At 43.1% G+C, this 15,928-nt stretch overlaps 1 protein-coding gene across 7 annotated transcripts in view; it reads right to left on the bottom strand.

The window, feature by feature from the left end:
* The window catches only part of Tfap-2 (transcription factor AP-2), a 202,420-nt gene that overhangs the window by 6,007 nt on the left and 180,485 nt on the right, over window positions 1–15,928 (bottom strand). For all 7 annotated transcript variants that reach the window (XM_070657081.1, XM_070657082.1, XM_070657084.1 and 4 more), the window contains 2 exons: window positions 8,860–9,058; window positions 4,312–4,430 (listed from right to left, as the gene is read on the bottom strand). In XM_070657081.1, the coding sequence (XP_070513182.1) occupies window positions 4,312–4,430; window positions 8,860–9,058 (318 nt within the window). The remainder of the gene's footprint in view (window positions 1–4,311; window positions 4,431–8,859; window positions 9,059–15,928) is intronic.

Here is a 15,928-nt window from a genome sequence, read left to right as displayed (position 1 = left end):
TACATGATAGCCAATATGATGCGCCCCATCTCGGCCTTAGACCGCAAATCACGTTCCATAATACGTCCTGATAATCGAACCTCCGAGGATTTCGGGAATTCTCTTCCGCGTGCTACGTCGTGTTCCGATATACTTCTTGCGGTTTCTCATACCGGTTAAAACTTCACAACGAGTCGGCTGCGGTCGATGCACGGGTCTAAAATACCCGTTTCTTTAACCCCTCGTGCATTATTCTGATGTAACTCTGAATTACACGCTGCTCTAGCCATTTTAAAATTTTACATCGCGTTATATATTACAAGAAGTCGACCGAAATGTAATAAAGTTAAACTATTATTAATCGAACACATTGGCCAAATTGCGTGCCTAACGTTAATTAAATATCTACGATTGTTTCTCGCGAAGAAAGCTAAAATGACTCGTTCTATTGGTCTTTTTTTTTAATGGCTTATTTTTTATTTTAAAATTTTCGGTTAAAGCATATCATTACTTTTCAGATATGTTTATTTAGAGCCGCGATAAACGTCTCGTCTCTATTTCATTGCTATTTCTATAGCCTTTAAGAGACTCGCTCTTTGAGCGTGAGAGCACGTTGTGTCACTGCGACGAGCGGGCGCGAATTTACGTATGAATTACGCAGTCATAAGCGACAGATATACGCACGTGAGCACACTACACACCTACGTGCGCAGTTTCCCACACTTTCGCCGTGCTGTGCAAGCCTTTGACGACATTCTCTGTACACGCATCGATATTCTTTCGGAGAATGAGGCTTTTCTAATTAGCTGTTCTTCCAATCATTGCGTAACAATCTCCGCGCGAACAGGAATGACATTTATTTTACTTCGAGATATATCTTTTATTTTTTATTTTCTTTTTTTTTTGCGCGTAGTTTAACAATCTTCTCACTTAACTCTTTACGCAAATATATAATTAGAATAATGCAAAAACTGCGAGGCACGTGTGTGGCCGGTAAATTTTTTCTCGTATCGATCGGCTAGCAGACTCAGCGACAAGAAATCGATATTAAAACAGTGATTTGCAAATAAAGAATTGACGTAAGCAAGATGAGAAAACAGGGAAACGTATTGTGGAATCCATTAACCTGATTTATTAGTTCATTATAGTGTATCGGTCAAGATTTGTTCTTTTTATCTCAGGCAAATTATCACTTTGCCTGATATAGATGAGAATATAAACGCGAAAGAAATATTATTTCACGACAGATAAAAATGATTCTCTCTACCGAGTAGCCGAATGATTAAATTAAATTAAAAAAAAATACAATATTAATTCTTCTAAATAAATGTAGATGCAAAATTTTTTTTTAAGTTTTCCTTTGTTACGTGTAATAACTACGGATTTACGCTTCTAGATGATCTGTGAAGATCTGTTGTTGCATTGGTCGTAAAACATTGCAGTGGTTTTACGTGTAAAGTTAGAGCACGAGACTCTTAACGTTGAGTTTATGTACCGCGTGCTAGGTCGCATAAAAAGAATGTTGCGAGCGCTGTCGTTAGCTCATCACTACCGTTGAGAAGTTTCCCCTGTCATTAAACCGCGATAGGGGTCCAAGTACCAATTAAGAAACAGGATCGCCGCAAATCTGTCGCAAATCCATGTGTTTATAGATACATTATATGCGATTTTCGATCGCTTAATAACAGCGATCCTCCTAATCTCTGGCCAGGCTCGCATACGTATGCAAATGGTAATTATACGCATATTTGAGGCCTTTCCCTTAGCGCAGTCAGCTGAATTATTAACCGGAAAGACGAGATTAACGAGCTGCGTCGATGAACGCGATAAATCAACTATTTCCTATTTTATTTTTTGCTTGTCTCGATCCTCTCAAAGTGGAGACGTTCGTACAGATAGGAATTCAGGGAATAATCAGCCAGTTTTGCCTTTTCAAGGATGTTATTAATTTCTAATCGGCGACATACACGCGCTGCAACATCGTCAAGGTGCATGCACCAATGTTGAGTTTGTTTGACAGTTAAATTAGTAGATATAAATCGACAGGTAAAATTTCTTTTTTTTTTTTTAAATTAATAACTTTTTTTTTAATTTGACATTTGCGCGGAGAGAAAAATTTGGCATGGTGAAGTTTTCGAAATAAATAAAACATGCGGAACCCTCGGTTCTGCCTTGTCTTCTCCAAACGAGAAGAAGCGCACAAGCGCGCGTGGCCCGGCCCATCGTCCCGCGTCTCGGAAGGAAAAGCACGGGTCCATGTTTTATGAAAGCCCCGCCGACCATAAATTATAATCAACGTCCGTGCTAACACTCTAACAAACTTTCAGGCGCGTCATTAAGGTGGCTGCTGGCGGAGGTGCGGCATCGCGATTGTACGCGCGCGTACACGCATTTGTTGCACGCTCGTTATTAAGCGCTCTCGCAGATGAGATCCCGCAGGAGAGTCTCTCCTTCTTTCTCTGATTAGCCGCGCATATGTCCTGCATCCGGTGCAAAAAGCCCGCGCTCGTTACCGTCATAACGCGGAAGGACGAAGACGACGTTTCTAAAGCTGAGTTTACACGGTCCGCCCTTGATGATCGTTCCAGAGAATCGCTTACAAATGAAAGCGCAGAGAGTTGAAAAAGCAGGAATAAAGGAGACCGCTTCTCTGCTTCGGTAAAATTAATAATCAAATGTTAAATAAAGTAGTTAAAATAATTATTAAACTCAAATTAAATTTATAATAAAACATTCGTTTTCATAATAAAATCTTTCGAATTAATCAGTAAACTTTTCTTTTTTTTTTCTTGTAATAATTTGCGACTGTCGATCGTTTTGTTTCGCGATGCTTTGATACCACTGCCGCGTGTAAAACAAAAATTCATTCAGTCATTGAAATGACTCATTCAGTGATGATCATCAAGCCGTGTAAATTCACTGTGATGCGCGCGCTATTCCGAACTGATGATTTCATCACTGTGCCCTACAAGACAAGTGGGCGCGTCGCAAGGAATGTAATTCTTCCGAGTCACGACGAAGAAGAGAAGGCAAAGACGTAAAGAGATAACCTTCTGCAAATTATGACAGTAGTAAATCGGAAAGCGTTACATTTATCGCTCGCGATAAATCGTTGGGAAAGCGCGTGATTATCGTTACAATTGCCAATGCATCATTCGCCCACCGTTGATCCTGATTAATAAAGAACTGGATAATTTAGGCAGCAGGTTTTCATAGAAAATAATCAAGCTGAATAAATTAAAAGTGTATAGGCGTGAATAATTTATTGCCATCTCCTTTTTCTGTGAATAGCCAATATCGCCCGATTATTGTTAAGTGATTATTAACGCGTAGCGAGATTTTAAAGTTGCGTAAATACATCGACCGATTTACGGAATTAGAATACCTCGTAGGAAGCTTCCCGTTTTGCTTGCGCTTTTTTGCCGCTTGTACCGGATATTATCAATGTTGCTAATGAGGAAAACGATTACCGGCAAAGAAAAAGGACGCATCTACTATTACACCGTAGAAAAGAGGTTTTACGTTCGCGTTATTTTACAGAGATGATTTCATCGACGCGCTTTATGGGCCGAGCGTATGCCAGGTCTGCTCCAAGACGCGATAAAGTTTACGAGGACGTTATGTAGTTCAAGCAGCCTTAGTACCGCTTTACCAGACAAACGTAATGTCCGTTAACTTACAATATGTAGATAATAGGAAGTAATTTACATCGGTCACTATTTTAAACGTATACGAGCTGTGCTGAAAACGCGCGCGCTTTCTCTCAACCGTAGTGATTCATGTTTAACGATAAAAGAACGATTTTTCTGTAATTAAAAAATCGTGTTAGACGTCGGGTTTCTTTTATCTGATTATGTACTTCGAGTCGTTACACCAATAAAAGTTGAGATTACATGAAAGTTAAATGAATAATCGGGTGTACACATTTTATTTTATTTTCTTTAGAAATAAAATTTTAATTTCATGATTCCGAACGACCGAGCCTTCGTTTCGATCGCGGTCCAGTGAAAGCGTTAGTTCTTTTGTATATCAGATTTTAAATGTATGTAAAGTATCTCTAAAAACTTGAAAATCCGGAATAGGAAACGATCATGTATAATGTATGTTTATCTATATACTGCGATCATATCAGTTTAGCAAAGTCATCAGTCATTAATCAGTAATTTATTAATATTTAATTACTACCTGATTATTAATTCTGTAATAAATATGTGTGTACATATATATATTTTATATATATACATATTATTACCTAATCGATTTCTAATTCTACATGTTATTCTCGTATATTCTTTAATTTATTTGTTAATTACAACTCTCGAAGTCACTCACCTTCCACTAAAGATGTTAAGAGCGTGACATTGGCGGCCTTCCTCCTACCGGCTGGCAAATTCAAACCAATTTTTTCCAGTTTTTCCCTAAGCAGACGCCCACCGTTTTTGGATTTTGCCCTGCAAAGTGTATAATGTATTATTATATGAAATCACATGACATTCTTAATAATACCATGTAAATAACGCGACATCGTTCTATCGTACAAAAATCAATCATATTCCCGCAGCTGGACGTCACGTGCGACTTAATTACATCAGCGAGATAATTATTGCGCGAATAACTGCATGAATTTCTCACGCGTGATATTTCCGTATGTCGCAAAAGATTGAGACCTTCTCGCACTCGTCGGGAAATAATTTTTTCTATCGTTTGCCAAACGCGTTCGGGTCTGCACGTGCGATCGCCGCCGTCTACGCGCCGTTCCGGCGTGTGAGAATTTCGAAACGGAACTCTTCCATTAATCATTTCGTCGGGATCTCGAAAAAGATGAAATCGAGGTGTGCGAGGAGCGCGACGGCGTCAAGAGGGAAGCACGGTTGAATTAGCATAATCTGCGGACCGCGTATGTCATCGGCGATTGAGCAAGCTCGCTCGAGGATGCGCTCTCGCGCCGTGCTCATGCACGTGCGTTTTGTGGAATAGGATCGGGCCTGAAAGAAAGGAGCACTGTGCTCTTCGCACAGAGTAAGCTATTCAAGCTGAAGAGTGAGCACATCGGGCAAATAGAATTTTTATTAATACTTTTATGGCCGTCTCCAACACGTGTATCTGGGTTAATCATTAGGCGATGTAACGCCCCGCGTGCGATCGTAAAGACGAAGCGTTTATGTACCGCGATTGATTAACGTTAAAACATCACCGCTGTTAACGATTTCGGTTAATTAGATGCGCCGTTTATTCGTCGTTCAAAAGAACGCTTGACGATTACGTTAAAACCACAATTTGAACGTTAATTGTAAATAAGAAGTATTGGCAAATTTTTTCTGTCTAACGCTTTCAGAAATGGCTTCATTAGCGAAATAAACGGCTCTTTATTAAAGGACATAAAGATAATGTGCCAATGCTGAATAGCATACATAATACAGTATGTCGCTAATTTCCATTTTGTATCTTTTTTTCTGTTACAGAAATTATAGTGCCGTTACCGCCGACATTAGCAATTAAACGAACCGCAGCCGGTTCGCCGGTCGTTTTTTCGCGAAAATCGAAAAGTAATCGGGCGAGCGAATTTATTATGCGATTTTATTAAAACGGGAATGTCGTATAGCATCGCGCGAAAGACAGTGTTCAGTAATTTATTCTCGCGATTGTAGATTCACGGTCGCGGCTCACGCGAGTGTCCACTGCGCGGAAGGATGACTCGACACGTCCCATCTGAGAGGAGGAGCAGGCCCGGGACGGGTATCTTGCATCGGCGGAGCAACTCTTAGGCAAGCATCAATTTTTTAAAATAAAATCTTTATTAAATATAAACTTTTACCTTCCTTTTTATTAATTTAATTAACTAATATACGTCTATACTAATATTTTTCTCTTTATGTTACAGTCACCGGCAGAAATCTACTACTCCGCTGAAGCTCATGCAGATTGGTAAGTAGCATAATATTTTTTTTCTGTGGTTTGTAATTAGGACCATTAGAAAAATAGCGCACGCGAAGCGAGACATTATCAGGAATTTTACAATCGAACTTTGTGTCATTAATCCGCCGGTGAAGTAAGAAGCTAGGAAGTCAATTTTTTTTCCTCAAACATTAATGGGAGGGAGAAGAACACGATAGTCGTAGATACTTTTTTCTTAACACACCCTGCCCATCTATCATCTTGGTCTGTTATAACGGTAACGCGTATCGCCTACCTTTGTTCGGTTCGGCTGCCTGGCCCGCCCGGTAATCTCTCGTCTCACTCAGTAATTAATACATTTTACCGCTACGAGTTTTTAATATCGGTTCCTTCGAACTTATATTCTGCGGGCATTACGCTTTAGCGAACCGATAGACGGCAGAAAGGTCTCGATGAATATGTAATAGACCGCAGAAACAGTCACACAGCCAGATCGAATTCTCGATACCTAACGATCGCATCCGCCGCCGTTCTTTGGTACGTGACGAGAACGACACTGCGACTCATTACCGGAGACTTGTCCCGAGAAGAATCTCCGTCCCACTCAGACGCACTCGCTCTACCCCGCGTAAGGGTTTCCGCGAGATTCGCAACCCTCCGCGTCTCCGGCGGTTCCACCGATAGGAAGATTCTGAATGGTAAATCTCTCGCTCCCTCTGATTGCACGAGACATCCTCGAAACGCCTAGCATCATTAATCGTTGACGCAACGTTAGAAAACCAAAGAGTTTCGTGATCAGGGCTCATTTAAATATCCTTCGTTCGTTTCGTTAAAATAAGGTGGAATTATTATTAGCAACGATAAAGTATAATAATTTCTTTTTATTGCGTTTGTCTTTTAATGGATTATGAGGAAGTGATAACTCTCGCCCAAATAAATTAGACGGACAGGCTGATGGACCGATCGGCGTTATATTTTTTTATTTACGATTAACAAATTAAATGAGTGCCGCATCGTGAGAATAACGCGCGATGAATTATCCACGTTACCATTATTTTTTTCTCTGGCGACAAAGTTATTTTATCTGGCAAATAACTTAACGCGACAGTATCATCGCGGTTACAGTTGACGTAATAATTAATGCACGCGTAATATTTTCCGATGCGTGCGTCACGAGAGCAACGATACGGTGCAATTGATCTTCGCGAGATGATCTCTCGCGGTGTATTGTAAGCGACAATCCTGAACCCTCGCGGTCGCGAATTGCCACAAACGAGACTGAGGGATAAATGAGAGACAAAAAAAGGAATAGAAAAGAAGAGAGAGAGAGAAAGAGAGAGGATCTATGGTGGCGAGTCTCGAACCAACGTGCGTGTAATTATCGGTCAGATCGCTATGCGAACGAATGAATTATAACGTCGCGGCCGGTGCGAGATGCCGCGAGAAGCCTCAAGGCGTGCTCGCTTGCTCGCTCGATCGCACACCGAAGAATTGACACTCGCAGTCGCGCGGGTTATTAATGTCTCATTTGCATCGGCGGTATGGATCGGTCGGCTTTATTAACGGTTCGCTCCGAGAAACAGTCGCCACAAAAGGGTCCACGCGATACGCGAAAACGCATTGAGCAACACCTCTTTCACTGCGTATCCTTCGGATTACACACTTTACGACCGACACGCAGAATTAGAACTGATCTAATAAGTTTTATCAGGCCAATTATTCAATTTTTTTTTAATTATTGATAATTCTACGAATGTTTCAACTTATCAGCGGTATTGTAAATTTTTTTTTTTTTATCAAACGCTCTTCCACAAGATCGTACGTTAATGAAACGAGACGTACGCGATTTCACGAAGCCTCAACGGTAATTTCGTAACGCCGCCTGTTGCGAGAAAGGGAACCGGTGCGAAAAAATCGCGCGGAGTGCGTGGAAGTGTAGTCGACCGCTTGCACGGCGATTTATCCATGCCTTTGGTGATAAAGTATTGCGCAATGAGCGGTGCTCTAGCCAGATAAAACGGCAAATCAGATAAAGGCGAGGTGCTCCTCCGTGCGAGAGGCGTCCATAAATCAGGTGGCTGTCCGTGCCCCGGTTGGGCACAAGAGGAGCCTGGACGAGCGCGCGGGTTTATTAATTAGTTTCGCGGATAAAACCGTGTAACAACGCGCGTCCTGCGATCTTTTGCGCGCGCGTATTGTCCCGATTCCGGTGCCAGTTATACCGATTACCTCGAAACGGCGGCCGGAAATGTCGACGGTAATGCGTTACGCGGTTTCGCATTTCATTTCCGCGCGATACATATATCCAGAACCGCGGATTGTTGGGTCCTCAATGAGTCCTCCGTAGGGAATGGAATACCGTACTCGTTATCTCGCGTGTCGCCTCGCGCGCGTCGGAATATTCATGAGAAATTACGATCGAGCCCCATTTTCATTCCACGACCGCGCGATCGGTTGAAAGTAGAGCCCGCGAGCGAAGAGAGATCTATATCGACGCAGACTGGACGATCCTCGTTTTTCTTTCAAGTCCATAAATCTTCACGATCTCTAGGAATTTTTTTTAAATAAAAATTATAATTTTTCGACGTTTATTCTATTCTTATAACGCCCGAGTCGATTTCTTAGATAACGGTACGCGATGGCCACCTATTTCGTTCTTCATAGCGCTGTGCTAATTCTCACGGTAGCGACATTTAATCTCTCTCGTATAATACCAAATTATTCTAACGGTTTGTTTACGAGCTGCTGAGAGTTCGAAGTGTGCGTGATTAAAAATGAATGAATGACCCGCTCTCTCTTCCTATCTACCTTCGCCGGCAAAAATTCTACCGGGAGGGAAAAGTGGACTGAGACGAGGGAATTATCGCGACCCGACAAATTTCGAGTTATCGTTACGAGAAGAAAAAAAAACCCCCCCACGAATTTACGTATTTATTTCTGCGCGCGTGATTTATTTGCGCGGAGTCATTCTTAAATCAGTCTTACCTTCGTAACACGCCACCGAGGAGACTCGCGTTCAAGCATTCCGGTGGCGACAGTCGTCTTTGTACCTCCGCTACCGTAACTTTGTACTTGCTGGTGCTGCTTAGTAACGATAATCGTCCCGGAACCGAACAGAACACGTCCGACGGTTGCGCGTTTCCAGACAACATAGCTTTCTCACTCCTGTCCGAAGGTTTCATATCTGCAAAATTAAAAAGAAAATTAGATCTTTAATTTTTGTTCGAGTTTTCCTTTCTGTAAAAAAAATTAAAAATTACCACCATACATATTCTTTATAAATGTAATTGCTCACAATAAAGGGAGGGAACACGTTAATAAGTTACTTTTCGTCCTCAATTATCTTTTGCAGATGCTCGATATATGCTAATCGAGTATATCGCGTTCAATTATTGCGCGCACGCGAATATCGCAAGATCGGAATACCTCGACAAATGAATGGATACCTCGACATCACTCATAACTGATACACATCGACAGATTTTCAGCCCGCCTCGGCCGTAATTTTTTTTCCGTTACGTCATCGGCCGGGGATAAGAGGTCGGTGTAATGACGCGAGTTAATAACTCTAATGAGTCGAGGAGAGATTTACAAGAATTATCGGGTCGGCCCAACTTTTTCATCTAACGAGCGCTTAAACGAGTTTTATTAATGGGGTTCGTTAGACTCCGGGAAATGAGAAATGAATTCCGACAGCGGCGATATCGCGCGCCAATCGATGTCGCGTATCTCGCGAGATTTCTCACGATTTACCACGATCCCTGCCGTTTTCGTTCTCTCGTCGAAGTAACGATAATAATCAGTTCCGTCCGGTGAACGAAGGAATGCAATAATCCAGTTAAGACTGCCGTATAGTCCATTCCCGTGGGTCAAAGTGAGAGATTCGCAACTCGGTGGAGCAAGAAACGCCCGGACCAAAGATCGCGATCCGAAATTATGTTATACAACCTCTCTCCATCTCTTTCCGCTTCTCTGCGCGTGTGTATATACGTGTATTTGCGTGCGCAACCTGTGATCGGGGCAATATCTTCGGCGAATATTTTAAATTCGTCCGTACCGTTCCTGTCTTAGCTCCTATGCATCGGCTAGCCCCGCATTATTGCATCGTTGCCCTGGAATGCTTAATATCGTGCCTTGGGGCCTCGGACAAAGCGCGTTATTACATGGCAAAGAGATGGTCAACTTATAACTCGGCCAGGGCTCTTCATCTTCGCCAACGCACAAGAGATGTATCTCGCGTCGAAATTTTATATTCCGGCACGGGAAATTTCGAAGGAGACGACGTCTCGCGTACGAAATCCTCGTCTTTCGCTAATCAAGTGAAACGCAGCTTGACATTAAAAAAAAAAAGAAAAAAAAAATGTCCATTTAAAGGAAAGTTCACCGCTGAGTGCGCATCAGGAAGCGCGGCGCGATGTGTAATTTAAATGGCACGATAAAAAGAAAAAATTCAATCCCGCCTGCGAACAGAGAAATTCACCGTGGAATATTTATTGTCTTAATATCAGCTAACTATCGCTGCGTTTTGCTTGATTCATCGCCGGGGCCTCGGCTAAACGCACCGTCATCCGGCGAGTTAATGTCAGCGTGTTATGACAGATACACGAGGACGGCTCTATAAATCTAACCGATAGATATCTCACGGGGCATTTTTACCGGGCGCGCCATTCCCGTTCTATCACTCCCGCGGCGCGACGCGACTCCGTTTGCTTCGTTTCGTTACCCGTTGAAGCGGCAATCGCGACGTGAAGAGTTGTACGCCGAGGGGCGCAGCACGAAGATATCGGGTTCGATATTCGAAAAGACGTTACCGTCGATCGTCGCTGTCCACGTCTTTACCGAGGCATCGGCGGCCAAGCGAAAGGAAGAGAGTAAACAAGTTGTCCGTATTATCTACGACTTGCAGGTATCGATCCCCGTCGAAGTCGCGATCCGCCGGGTCAAACAGATAATCAATTTCCGTGCGCACCAAATAGGCCGACTTGTCGAGCTTATGAATTATAATACTTGAGAGGAAGCCGCGACGTTAAAAAAAACACACACACACAAACAGAGAGAGAAAGAGAGAGAACCGAAGCGGCGTAACGGTTCTAAGCAGCCGGCGTTAGCCGGACAATTTGGTAACGTCGAAATGATGTCGGTGGGTACGGGAAGAGAGGACCGAAGAAGAAAGGGACTACGGGTGTCGGCGGGTACACGATCTCCGTGACTCGCGCGTCAAGCGTGCGTTCTCCCATCGCTCTTCCCCGGGCCTGGCATTAGCGGATACGTTAAGTACGGGTTTTGTACGGATTACATTAAGACGAGTATCATCCCTTTTTTTCCCAACGTATACTTTGGCACTTAGGAACATCAGCGGGACGTTAATGTTATGTACCTTTATCCTCCGCCTCTTGCCTTCACGATGATATTTCTCTTTTTCTCTTTTTTTTTTTTTTTTTTTTCTTTACGCAATCGCTCGGCCGAAAGTATCTCCGCTGATCCACTTTGTCTATTAAGTATAATTTCTATTACATGAAATTTACAAGTGGAGCGGGAAAACTCGTATACTTCTCGAAGAATTTGTAGGCGTTCTGTTTTCACCGTGCCGTAATCCGCGATCTCACATATTCGCCGAAGTTACGCTAACATTTAATTGAAATCTCGCAAATCTATCGCGAAACGCGCAGTTTTCGAAAGACAGTTGCGATTCAGTTCGTCGTCAAGTACCAACGGCGGCACGTACGCGTCGTTAGAGAACATCATTTAGAGACGCCTAAGTGCTATGAACATTTCTAGCCGTCCAATGTTGCTATCTCGAACACTTATCTCGATTCCAGTAACGGTTTACGAACGTATTATTAATTTATTTAATGAGGATAGCTCGGGCTTCGCTTATTTTACCCGTGGGGTCGGCGACTATAGTGCAAAACGTATAATTATCGTGAGCTGCTGTAACCTTTCGCTGTGTGAATTGCGAAACCGTCTCATTCGACGGACAGACAACCGCTATCGATCTCTCTATCGCTTAATTACTCACTCCTATGTCACGTAATTCGATAACTGTGGCAGAAACCAGCGGGATTTATAAGATTTGATTTCGAATTCGTCTTTGATAAAATCACGATCGGGTTTATTACCATGCGTATTTTTAATTCCCGCATAATAGAAGGCGTTAAATATAAAACATATATTATAGATATTTCGACGAATAAAATAATTTTATACATATTCAGCGGTAGACCGCACCTACGAATGTACGAGTTGCCGAGATAACAATCGCGCGTTCCGAGATGTGCTCCGTTTCTCTTGGAGCCACGGCGCGCTTGATACGCATTTCATGTTCTCTTTCTCGCGAAATTGCCGTTGTCGTGTCGCAGATAACGCTCAACAAAATAACGCTAGATAATTTGTCAAAATCCGCTAAGGCGCGCTATCGCAGATACAGCCCGCGAGCGCGGAGGACAGAAACGAAACGCAAACGTCGCGCGGTTTGTTCCTCGATTAATAATTGCAGATTAGTTCGATAACTCGCGCAGCTCTGGGACTCGCAATAATGCATCAGGTTCGCCCGCGCGTAGAGTTTGCACGTATCGCGACCGTTTATACCGTCTGGAGTCTCTCTCGATTACACAGCAGCTTGAATCGCGCGCGACCATGACACAGGAAGCACTTTACGTTCTTGCATCTTCGCGTTCTTGCGCGTCCGTTCCGAGAAGTATGCCGAAGAAGCGAGCTACGAGAAGACACGGCTCACCACGCGAGCTTTTCTCCGATTTTGAGCCGTGAACTTTAAATTTAAAAATCAATTTCTTTCGCATCTTCTGAAATAACAGAAACAAACGACGATGTTCTTTTCAAGTTTTGGCGTAAGAAATTTCCAAGATGTTACGCATATGCGCAATTAAATACAAGTTTTTTTTTTTTTTTTTTTCTGAGCGCGTTGGAATTACGAATATAAAATAATTTTCAAATAGCTCAACGTTATATCATTAAAAACAAGTCGCATATATTAGGCTGATAAACAACATCATTATACAAATTTTTATTGGTTCAATAATGGACGATATATTACGATCTTATTACAGATCATAAATCTCAAGCTTACCGCGGCGCGTTATCAATCATTTCTATAATGATCGCAAGCAGTTAGAAATATTATAAATTTAGATAACGTCAGGAAAATGGTCAATGCGTATGATTTGGAGCAGATAAAGCCGACGCTTTTGACGAGAGAGCTAACGATATATTGCGAGTGGAGCCCGTGGAATTTATTTATAGTTTTAACGAGCGCGGCATGCGTAAGACTGCGGTAAGCAAACCTCGATTTGCATAATCGTTTCTATTTAATCCTAATTAAGAGTCACCTCAAACGCGTGCGCGCGGGAGAGGGTTATTGGGAAATGCGGCTGCATCGGCGAGGCGGCTCGTAAAACCATCGGCCGCGAAGTCGTGAGCCGTGGGCGGCTTAATTAAATTCCACTTCGAAGTCGATAGCGTGGAAAAGTGATAAATCGATGCGGCCGCCGCGGATCAGCTGCTCATCGCCGTCGGCTGCCGAGCAGCGCGCGGCGAGTCGACAGGTAGTTTGCCGTAAAAGGTAGAGGCTGTCGCGCTAACGTTCGAACAACATGCTGCAACTTTACAGCCGTCTCTAAGTGCAGTAACATTGTCGAGAGTCAAAGGTGATGACAATAAGCGGTCGCTTAACCATCAACGAGAGCCGCTCGACCGTTTCTATTTTACAGCCCGGCGCGAGTGGGGGATCTTGTTAAATAAGATAAATACGATCCGCAAGGTGAAATCGGCGCGGAAAGGTTTCGTCGTCCATCAGCGCGATAAATGCGCGTTTATTTGTATGACTTAGTTCGCCGGGGATTGTTGGCTAATCGGCGCCCGTTCGTTGAAACGAGGCTGAATGGAGGCGTCGAGAGATGCTGTATCGTTGCGTCAATAATACGTCTGTACACACGCGCGGTTCCACTCGAAAATTCGATTTGAACGTCGACCGGTCGCTCGTCGAAACTCTTATTCTCCGTCCCAAATAACGCTTCCACGAGCAATATGTATTTATAGCGGATCGAAAAAAAAAAAATCAGTTTTCGTAGGAGGATGATAATTGAGATTTGCAAGGTATTCGTTAAAACCGACAATCACGATAATAAATAAGAGAATCGTTTATGAAAGACGAAGAGAGGAAACATCGACGATGAATGTACCGACGCATCGGTGATCTCGACAAAAGATGCGATATTCGCGAGATTAGATGCGCCGCTCGCTCGGCCCGATCAAAGAAAGATCTCAGCCGGTGGTTAAGTAACGCGAACTTACGTTCCGCACAGCGCGTTGCACAACGCGCCGGCCGGTTTTAATCGCGGCCAGGTATTCCCTGTCACAGAGCTGCGGTTCATAGGACGTCTAACGAGATAGATCATAAACAACAATGGCCTAAGACGCTACGAAGGCGGAGGTTGGCTCGGAGAACCAGTCTGTTCTCTGCTCGCGTCCACCATTCAGCCGACCGCCGTCGATTGCCTTCTCCCTTATCTCGCGACGGGATTTCTTTCGCGTTACAAGGAGTCACAACAACCGCGACTACGCGATACCCGAGGAAGAAATTAATCGTTCGCGCAGGCACTCGCGTGCTAGCGGGGAAATATGTACAATACGGCGCCGGCGTTGTACAAGGAAATGTAGCAATGTTAAATGCGAAGCTAAAAGCGACGCGTCACATTTGTTAACCTCGCGTTGTAAATCGCTGCCGCTTTTTCTGCTCCTTTCTCTCTCTCTCTCTTCCTCTCTTTGCGCCGCGCGAAACTTAATTGTAATTCTCCATTCCTAACAATTGCTCAAGATGCACTTTGCATTCATACATTACACGTCGCGAATCCTTTCTTCAATAATCATCGGTAACGATTGAGCCTAACGCAAAAGTTTGTTCAATTAAAAATTAAATATTAATTATAATTTCTAAAAAAAAGTTGCCGCGCGTGTCAAAGCAATCAACGGCATTCCTCACGCTCCATTATCCAGTCGCGAAAAAACACCTAAAGAAATATATGAAAGAAACTTCAATCACAACATTATAATCAGAGTTTCGACACGCTTTATTTTACTTTAGGTTTCAGCGTATATGTTTTTAAATCTATCAATTACGAAAGTAAAAACTATTTTAATCGCTGCGAGGATATTACATTTTATTATATCAAAGTCGAACAGTACGAAATTCGAACTGCCGGCGAAAGAGAAGTACAAATTCCGAATTAAATGGAAATTCAAACATGCGCGACAGAAGTAGAAAAAGAAGAGAACGAGCCGGTGGCAAACGTAAGCGAGCCGGAGACAAATAGACCGCGCCGATGCTCCGCCGTTAATTCATCCGTGACGTAAAGTTAGAAGAAAGAATCTCTCGCCGATGCCTGACAATTCGCTTTAATCCACAGCCGCGGGCTGTTTAGAGAAATCATTTCGTGCACGAGCAATGCAACCGTCCCGCCGCGTCCGTGATTCTAATAAGAGGCGCACTCTTAGCGACGTGCGTACCTACGCATGATTTATGACGCTATTATATAATGTCGATTATTACGACGGCATATCGATACACTATAAATTGATATAGCTGCGGTATTCATGGAGGTATCGACAGCCAATGCGCAATCATTGCATCTGCGCTCGCGCGGATTTTGCAAACGGATGCATGCGAGCGTCGAGTTCCACATAGCCTCCTCTTTTGTGAAATATTTAATTAATTAAAAATAAACAATTATCCCTTTCTTTCGCGGGCAATAAATGGCGCACGATTTTCGTTTTATTTCGAGGTGCTTAGACCCGAAAATATTTACGGTACTTAAATTAAATGTGAATAGAAAGTAAAACACGGTGTATACGCAGCGCGGAACGTATCAAGAAATATCTCACACGTCGACGGTAATAACGACCATTCTGAAATTGCACGTAACGTTGAGAGATCTCGCGTGCGACATTATGACAGTGCTATTTATTACATTACGCTGCATTTCGTAAGCATAGCGGATGTTTGACGCTCGCATTGCGTTCCCAAGCAAAATTAAATCCG

Source organism: Cardiocondyla obscurior, linkage group LG05 (genome assembly GCF_019399895.1).
Source record: "Cardiocondyla obscurior isolate alpha-2009 linkage group LG05, Cobs3.1, whole genome shotgun sequence".
In the NCBI taxonomy this organism is placed as follows: Eukaryota; Metazoa; Arthropoda; class Insecta; order Hymenoptera; family Formicidae; genus Cardiocondyla; species Cardiocondyla obscurior.
The sequence above is the reverse complement of the archived record's forward strand: the minus strand, read 5'-3'. Positions and strand labels throughout refer to the sequence as shown.